General features: G+C 42.6%; 1 protein-coding gene across 1 annotated transcript in view; it reads right to left on the minus strand.

The window, feature by feature from the left end:
- The window catches only part of zgc:158766 (uncharacterized protein LOC100009641 homolog), a 97,534-nt gene that overhangs the window by 68,249 nt on the left and 19,285 nt on the right, over window positions 1-10,000 (minus strand). The window contains 2 exon segments of the mRNA XM_042316316.1: window positions 2,796-3,417; window positions 3,419-4,198. Of these exon segments, the coding sequence (XP_042172250.1) occupies window positions 2,796-3,417; window positions 3,419-4,198 (1,402 nt within the window).

Raw genomic sequence — 10,000 nt, forward strand, 5'->3', positions numbered from 1 at the left:
CTCCTGGAGTCAAACCCATAACCTTGGTCTATACAGTCCGAGTGGGATCATTATATACCAGACTCCTACAGTGTTTAAAACAATACCCTTGACAAAGACTCTATAATAATAATATTCAGTCCATGCGGACCTATGAGACTTTTTGGTGCCATGTGGGACAAACCCTACGTGACAAACCCCATGTTATTCTAATCAGTCACATGTTATTCTAATCAGTCACATGTTATACTAATCAGTCACATGTTATTCTAATCAGTCACATGTTATACTAATCAGTCACATGTTATACTAATCAGTCATGTTATACATGTTATACTAATCAGTCACATGGTATACTATTATCTAATCAGTCACATGTTATACTAATCAGTCACATGTTATACTATTATCTAATCAGTCACATGTTATACTATTATCTAATCAGTCACATGTTATACTAATCAGTCACATGTTATACTAATCAGTCACGTTATACTAATCAGTGACATGTTATACTAATCAGTGACATGTTATACTAATCAGTCACATGTTATACTAATCAGTCACATGTTATACTAATCAGTCACATGTTATACTAATCAGTCACAGTCTAATCACATGTTATACTAATCAGTGACATGTTATACTAATCAGTCACATGTTATACTAATCAGTCACATGTTATACTAATCAGTCACATGTTATACTAATCAGTCACATGTTATACTAATCAGTCACATGTTATACTAATCAGTTACATGTTATACTAATCAGTCACATGTTATACTAATCAGTCACATGTTATACTAATCAGTTACATGTTATACTAATCAGTCACATGTTATACTATTATCTAATCAGTCACATGTTATACTAATCAGTCACATGTTATACTATTATCTAATCAGTCACATGTTATACTAATCAGTCACATGTTATACTAATCAGTCACATGTTATTCTAATCAGTCACATGTTATACTAATCAGTCACATGTTATACTAATTAGTTACATGCTATTCTAATCAGTCACATGTTATACTATTATACTAATCAGTCACATGTTATACTATTATCTAATCAGTCACGTTATACTAATCAGTCACATGTTATAATAATTATATTCTAATCAGTCACATGTTATACTAATCAGCTATTCTAATCAGCCACATGTTATTCTAATCAGTTACATGCTATTCTAATCAGTCACCTGTTATTCTAATCAGTCACCTGTTATTCTAATCAGTCACATGTTATTCTAATCAGTTACATGCTATTCTAATCAGTCACCTGTTATTCTAATCAGTTACATGTTATTCTAATCAGTCACATGTTACATGTTATTCTAATCAGTCACCTGTTATTCTAATCAGTCACCTGTTATTCTAATCCGACACATGTTATTCTAATCAGTCACATGTTATTCTAATCAGTCACATGTTATTCTAATCAGTCACATGTTATTCTAATCAGTTACATGTTATTCTAATCAGTCACATGTTATACTAATCAGTCACATGTTATACTAATCAGTGACATGTTATACTAATCAGTGACATGTTATACTAATCAGTCACATGTTATACTAATCAGTCACATGTTATACTAATCAGTCACATGTTATACTAATCAGTCACATGGTATACTATTATCTAATCAGTCACATGTTATACTAATCAGTCACATGTTATACTAATCAGTGACATGTTATACTAATCAGTCACATGTTATACTAATCAGTCACATGTTATACTAATCAGTCACATGTTATACTAATCAGTCACATGTTATACTAATCAGTCACATGTTATACTAATCAGTTACATGTTATACTAATCAGTCACATGTTATACTAATCAGTCACATGTTATACTAATCAGTTACATGTTATACTAATCAGTCACATGTTATACTATTATCTAATCAGTCACATGTTATACTAATCAGTCACATGTTATACTATTATCTAATCAGTCACATGTTATACTAATCAGTCACATGTTATACTAATCAGTCACATGTTATTCTAATCAGTCACATGTTATACTAATCAGTCACATGTTATACTAATTAGTTACATGCTATTCTAATCAGTCACATGTTATACTATTATACTAATCAGTCACATGTTATACTATTATCTAATCAGTCACGTTATACTAATCAGTCACATGTTATAATAATCAGTCACATGTTATTCTAATCAGTCACATGTTATACTAATCAGTTACATGCTATTCTAATCAGCCACATGTTATTCTAATCAGTTACATGCTATTCTAATCAGTCACCTGTTATTCTAATCAGTCACCTGTTATTCTAATCAGTCACATGTTATTCTAATCAGTTACATGCTATTCTAATCAGTCACCTGTTATTCTAATCCGACACATGTTATTCTAATCAGTCACATGTTATTCTAATCAGTCACATGTTATTCTAATCAGTCACATGTTATTCTAATCAGTTACATGTTATTCTAATCAGTCACATGTTATTCTAATCAGTTACATGCTATTCTAATCAGTCACATGTTATTCTAATCAGTCACATGTTATTCTAATCAGTTCCATGTTATTCTAATCAGTCACATGTTATTCTAATCAGTCACATGTTATTCTAATCAGTCACATGTTATTCTAATCAGTCACATGTTATTCTAATCAGTTACATGCTATTCTAATCAGTCACCTGTTATTCTAATCAGCCACCTGTTATTCTAATCAGTCATCTGTTATTCTAATCAGTCACCTGTTATTCTAATCAGCCACCTGTTATTCTAATCAGTCACATGTTATACTAATCAGGTTTTTCTACCTGTCTCCTCTCTAACACTGCTCCTCCTGTCTGAGCTGGAGAAGGCAGCTTCCAGGTCCAGCCGTCCGAAGCGCAGGGCATATCCATTCATCAGCTTCTTTGGTGAGAAGACTCCACTGCTGGCCGAGCCCCCGGAGGAGGAGCGCGCCCGGTGCCCTTTGACCTGGGCTGCCTTGTTAGTCCTCTCCAGAGACTTGGAGCGCCTCTCAGCCCGGGTCTCCAGGGCCCCAGCGTTCCTCAGACCCCTCTGGAGGTACAGGAGAGGCATGCTGGGAGAGAGTCGGGGGGAGTCGGGGTCTCCACCCAGCCATGCCCTGGTCCCCCCTAGCCTGAGCCCACGGAGCCCCTGCTCTCTCTGGGTGGTGGGGGTGGAGGGGCTGGTACCAGGGGTCGAAGTTGGAGATGAGGCATCTTCTCTGGGGCTGAGTGGGCTGAGACCTGGGCATGCAGGACTGTGCTCTGGTCCTTCCTCCAGGATGGACTCAGAGCTAGAGCCCAGGTTCATGGGATTCTGCAGGGCCTCCATGTAGGACTTCCGGAACAGTCTCCGGGTCTCGAAGGACACAGAGTCCCTGGTGTGGCGCGGCCGGCGAGGGTTGGGGTTACTGAGGTCGGTGCTGAACGACAGGGTCCTGGTCCTCTCTCTGGTCCCACCCTGGCCCTCCTCCCCCCTCCCACTGGCCCTCCCCCGGACCACCACCACCCTCCCCAGCCAGCCTGTCTGTCTGTGGGCTGCAGGAGTGAGAGTCAGGAGCTGCTCTCAGGCTGTGGTTCTGGTTGTGGTTCTCCATCCGGTGAAGTCCCGGGTTGGGATCCTGTTGGGACCTGCAACTAGTGCTGCTGGGGTCCATTACATGGACCCGCCTGCTCAGGATAGCAGGCTCTGAGAAGGTAGAGTCTGCCCCTTGGGAGTGTAGTGATTCGTGGGAGCTGCGGTGGGAGTCCAGGGTCCCTGTGGATCCACTGGTACTGCAGGCGCTGAGTTGGCCACGGAAGCCCGTGCTGTCGCCCCGCGTCTGCATGATGGTGTCTGCCGTGCTGCTGACGAACAGAGGATTCACCACGTTCTTCCACGGCGTCCGGAACACGACGGTGCCGGTGGTGAGCAACCAGTTCTGCAGCGGATGGAGGTTGCGCTCGCGCGTCACATTCTGCAGGAAGTCAGCGGTGAAGACGCTGCCGTACATGCTCTCCGGGATGGGGATCTCTGCGATGGCCTGGCCACTGGCCGACAGACATTTTATGACCAGCTTGGCAGCCTTGCGGCCCAGAGGAACCACCTGTAGGTAGAAGTCTCCCTGCTTCAGACGGACCTTATGGAGCGGGGCGAGCTGTAAGACCACCTTCTCGTTGATGCAGAAGGGCCAACCCTCATGATAGAACAGCCGGCCGTGGAAACGCACCTGTAGAAGAAGACAATACTTTATTAACCCATACCAGACTGAAATGAGTCTTCTGCTGGATCCAACTCCTCTGATATACACGTACATACACTTTACAGATGTAAGCTCTTAATTTGTCACAGCAAAAGAATCCTGAAGCAACAGGATTTGAAAGTTTAGCCCATAATGTTGCTTGATCATTGGTTAGGCTATTAGCTGGCCAAAAGTAGGTTACATTTAAAATGCAATACTGTTAATAAAACCATGTGTTAGTGTGGGTTTTTCAGCAAATTTAGGTAAATCAGGAAAATTATCAGCAACAAAAGAGTGATCAAATGATAACCCTACACCTGTAGATTATCTGGGCAGTATGAAACCACAGGGCTGTACCAGGTATAGAGAGATGGACAACAGATTAGAGAGACTGGAGCAGGGTGAAACCACAGGGCTGCACCAGGTATAGAGAGATGGACAACAGATTAGAGAGACTGGAGCAGGATGAAACCACAGTGCTGCACCAGGTATAGAGAGATGGACAACAGATTAGAGAGACTGGAGCAGGGTGAAACCACAGGGCTGCACCAGGTATAGAGATGGACAACAGATTAGAGAGACTGGAGCAGGGTGAAACCACAGGGCTGCACCAGGTATAGAGAGATGGACTGCTAACTGTCTGAATCACCGTGTCTCCAGCCAGCCCAACCACTCACTGGACCTACATGATCACTTGGCTACGCATGCCTCTCTCTAATATCAATATGCCTCATCCATTACTGTCCTGGTTAGTGATTACTGTCTTATTTCACTATAGAGCCTCTAGTCCTGCTCAATATGCCTTAACCAACCATGTTGTTCCACCTCCTACATATGCAATGACATCACCTGGTTTAAACGTCTCTAGAGACATTATCTCTCTCATCATTACTCAATGCCTAGGTTTACGTCCAATGTACTCACATCCTACCTTACCCTTGTCTGTACACTATGCCTTGAATCTATGCTATCGTGCCCAGAAACCTTTTACTCTCTGTTCGGAACGTGCTAGACAGCGAGTTCGTATAGCCTTTAGCCAAACCCTTGTCTTACTTCTCCTCTGTTCCTCTGGTGATGTAGAGGTTAATCCAGATCCTGCAGTGCCTAGCTCCATTCCCACTCCCCAGGTGCTCTCATTTGTTGACTTCTGTAACCGTAAAAGCCTTGGATTCATGCATGTTAACATTAGAAGCCTACTCCCTAAGATTGTTTTACTCACTGCTTTAGCACACTCTGCCAACCCGGATGTCTTAGCCGTGTCTGAATCCTGGCTTAGGAAAAACACCAAAAACCCTGAAATCTCCATCCCTAACTATAACATTTTCCGCCAAGATAGAAATGCCAAAGGGGGCGGTGTTGCAATCTACTGCAAAGATATTATGTCTTACTATCCAGGTCTGTACCCAAACAATTCAAGCTTCTACTTCTAAAAAAATCACCTTTCCAGAAACAAGTCTCTCACCATTGCCACTTGCTATAGACCACCCTCTGCCCCCAGCTGTGCCCTAAACAGCATATGTGAATTGATTGCCCCCCATCTATCTTCTGAGCTCATCCTACTAGGTGACCTAAACTGGGACATGCTTAACACCCCGGCCATCCTACAATCTAAGCTTGATGCCCTCAATCTCACACAAATTATCAATGAACCTACCAGGTACAACCCCAAATCCATAAACACGGGCACCCTCATCCTAACTAACTCGCCCTCCAAATACACCTCTGCTGTTTTCAATCAAGATCTCAGCAATCCCTGCCTCATTGCCTGCATCCGTAATGGGTCTGCAATCAAATGACCACTCCTCATCACTGTCAAACGCTCTCTAAAACACTTCTGCGAGCAGGCCTTTCTAATCGACCTGGCCGGGGTATCCTGGAATGACATTGACCTCATCCCATCAGTAGAGGATGCCTGGTAATTCTTTAAAAGCGCCTTCCTCACCATCTTAAATAAGCATGCTCCATTCAAAAAATGTAGAACTAGGAATAGATATAGTCCTTGGTTCACTCCAGACGTGTCTTCCCTTGACCAGCACAAAAACATTCTGTGGCGTTCTGCATTAGCATCGAATAGTCCCCGTGATATGCAACTTTTCAGGGAAGTTAGGAACAAATATACACAGGCAGTTAGGAAAGCTAAGGCTAGCTTTTTCAAACAGAAATTTGCATCCTGTAGCACAAACTCCCAAAAGTTCTGGGACACTGTAACCATGGAGAATAAGAGAACCTCCTCCCAGCTTCCCACTGCTCTGAGGCTAGGACACCCTATCACCACCGATAAATCCACTATAATTGAGGATTTCAATAAGCATTTCTCTACGGCTGGCCATACTTTCCACCTGGCTACCCCTACCCCGGTCAACTGCCCGGCACCCTCCAAAGCAACCCGCCCAAGCCCCCACCATTTCTCCTTCACCCAAATCCAGATAGCGGATGTTCTGAAAGAGCTGCAAAATCTGGACGCCTACAAATCAGCTGGGCTAGACAATCTGGACCCTCTCTTTCTAAAATTATCTGCCGAAATTGTTGCAACCCCTATTACTAGCCTGTTCAACCTCTCTTTCGTATTGTCTGAGATTCCCAAAGATTGGAAAGCTGCCGCGGTCATCCCCCTCTTCAAAGGGGGTGACACTCTAGACCCAAACTGCTACAGACCCTGCCTTTCTAAGGTCTTCGAAAGCCAAGTCAACAAACAGATTACCAACCATTTCAAATCCCACCGTACCTTCTCCGCTATGCAATCTGGTTTCAGAGCTGGTCATGGGTGCACCTCAGCCACGCTCAAGGTCCTAAACGATATCATAACCGCCATCGATAAGAGACATTACTGTGCAGCCATATTCATCGACCTGGTCAAGGCTTTCGACTCTTGTCAATCACCACATTCTTATTGGCAGACTCGACAGCCTTGGTTTCTCAAATGATTGCCTCGCCTGGTTTACCAACTACTTCTCTGATAGAGTTCAGTGTGTCAAATCGTAGGGCCTGTTGTCCGGACCTCTGGCAGTCTCTATGGGGGTGCCACAGGGTTCAATTCTCGGGCTGACTCTCTTTTCTGTACACATCAATGATGTTCGTCTTGCTGCTGGTGATTCTCTGATCCACCTCTACGCAGACGACACCATTCTGTATACTTCTGGCCCCTCTTTGGACACTGTGCTAACTAACCTCCAGACGAGCTTCAATGCCATACAACTCTCCTTCTGTGGCCTCCAACTGCTCTTAAATGCAAGTAAAACTAAATGCATGCTTTTCAATCGATCACTGCCCTCACCTGCCCGCCCGTCCAGCATCACTACTCTGGACGGCTCTGACTTAGAATACGTGGACAACTACAAATACCTAGGTGTCTGGTTAGACTGTAAACTCTCCTTCCAGACTCACATTAAGCATCTCCAATCCAAAATTAAATCTAGAATTGGCTTCCTATATCGCAACAAAGCCTCCTTCACTCATGCTGCCAAACATACCCTCGTAAAACTGACCATCCTACCGATCCTCGACTTCGGTGATGTCATCTATAAAATAGCCTCCAACACTACTCAACAAATTGGATGCAGTCAATCACAGTGCCATCCGTTTGTCACCAAAGCCCCATACACTACCTACCGCTGCGACCTGTATGCTCTCGTTGGTTGGCCATCGCTTCATACTCGTCGCCAAACCCACTGGCTACAGGTTATCTACAAGTCTCTGCTAGGTAAAGCACCGCCTTATCTCAGCTCACTGGTGACCATAGCAGCACCCACTCGTAGCAAGCAAGCACTCGTATCTCACTGTTCACCCCAAAGCCAATTCCTCCTTTGGTCACCTTTCCTTCCAGTTCTCTGCTGCCAATGACTGGAACGAACTGCAAAAATCACTGAAGCTGGAGACTCACATCTCCCTCACTAGCTTTAAGAACCAGCTGTCAGAGCAGCTCACAGATCACTGCACCTGTACATAGCCCATCTGTAAACAGCCCATCTATCTTCCTCATCCCCATACTGTATTTATTTATTTATCTTGCTTCTTTGCACCCCAGTATCTCTACTTGCTCATTCATCTTCTGCACATCTACCATTCCAGTGTTTAATTGCTATATTGTAATTACTTCACCACCATGGCCTATTTATTGCCTAACTTCCTTACCTCATTTGCACTCACTGTATATAGACTTTTTTTCTTTATTTTTTTCTATTGTGTTATTAACTGTATGTTTTGAATATTCCATGTGTAACTCTGTGTTGTTGTATGTGTCAAACTGCTTTGCTTTATCTTGGCCAGGTTGCAGTTGCAAATGAGAACTTGTTCTCAACTAGCCTACCTGGTTAAATAAAGGTGAATTAAACATACACTTCACAGATGTAAGCTCTTAATTTGTCACAGCAAAATAATCCTGCAGCGACAGGATTTGAACATTTTAGTGTTTATTATTTTTGATTAAATTAGCAAAAATTTCTCAAAACCTGTTTTTGGCTTTGTCCTAATGGTATTGCTTGTAGATTGATGAGGATTTAAAAAAAAAACAATTTTAGAATAAAGCTGTAATGTAACCAAACGTGTAAAAAGTCCAGAGGTCTGAATACTTCCTGAATACAGTGTAAATGGCTCAAACATACATTCCACTTTTAAAGAGAGGCACCCTCTTTTCATAGCACTTGAGTGAATCATCGTTCTCTTTTCAACGTCATTCCAATGAGCTGATTCCTCAGAATCCTGGAGGCTGGCGAAACCTGCCCGTTCAGGCCCGGTTACTAAGCAACCACAACCCAAACTCCAAACTATGACACTGTCGTACAAAGAGCTCTTAACAGTAGAGAAACAGTACTCAGGGCTTGATTCCCAAATTGCACTATATCGTACAGTGCACTACTTTTGACCAGAGCCTTATGGTCAAAAGTAGTGCACTAAATAGGGAATAGTGTACCATTTTTTGTCAATTTCCCATTGGCTTAACTGCTGTAAAAGTGAAGGAAAAGCATTGAAAAAGCCAGCGTTGCCTGCTGACTGATCATATTGCTGTTGACACAAAGCCTCTCACACACGGGGAGTTTTTCTCAGTGGCTAACCAGGCTTAGATAGTGATGTTCATATAATGTTTACGTACCCTACATTATTCATCTCATATGTATATGTATATACTGTACTCTATATCATCTACTGCATCTTTATGTAATACATGTATCACTAGCCACTTTAAACTATGCCACTTTGTTTACATACCCTACATTACTCATCTCATATGTATATACTGTACTCGATACCATCTACTGCATCTTGCCTATGCCGCTCTGTACCATCACTCATTCATATATCTTTATGTACATATTCTTTATCCCTTTACACTTGTGTGTATAAGGTAGTAGTTTTGGAATTATTAGGTTAGATTACTTGTTGGTTATTACTGCATTGTCGGAACTAGAATCACAAGCATTTCGTTACACTCGCATTAACATCTGCTAACCATGTGTATGTGACAAATAAATTTGGTTTGATTTGATTTGAGGTAAAACTATGAGGCTATGAGTGGCTATGAGGCTATGAGTGGCTATGAGGCTATCCATCACAGTGTAATCACAGCAGATGAACACAGAGAACTAGGCTGTGTGGATATGAGGCTATCCATCACAGTGTAATCACAGCAGATGAACACAGACGAATAGGCTGTGTGGCTATGAGGCTATCCATCACAGTGTAATCACAGCAGATGAATACAGACGAATAGGCTGTGTGGCTATAAGGCTATCCATCACAGTGTAATCACAGCAGATTAATACAGAGGAATAAGGTTTCAGGGCCTTTGGTCAT

The sequence above is a fragment of the Oncorhynchus tshawytscha genome, unplaced genomic scaffold (genome assembly GCF_018296145.1).
Source record: "Oncorhynchus tshawytscha isolate Ot180627B unplaced genomic scaffold, Otsh_v2.0 Un_contig_842_pilon_pilon, whole genome shotgun sequence".
Lineage (NCBI taxonomy): Eukaryota > Metazoa > Chordata > Actinopteri > Salmoniformes > Salmonidae > Oncorhynchus > Oncorhynchus tshawytscha.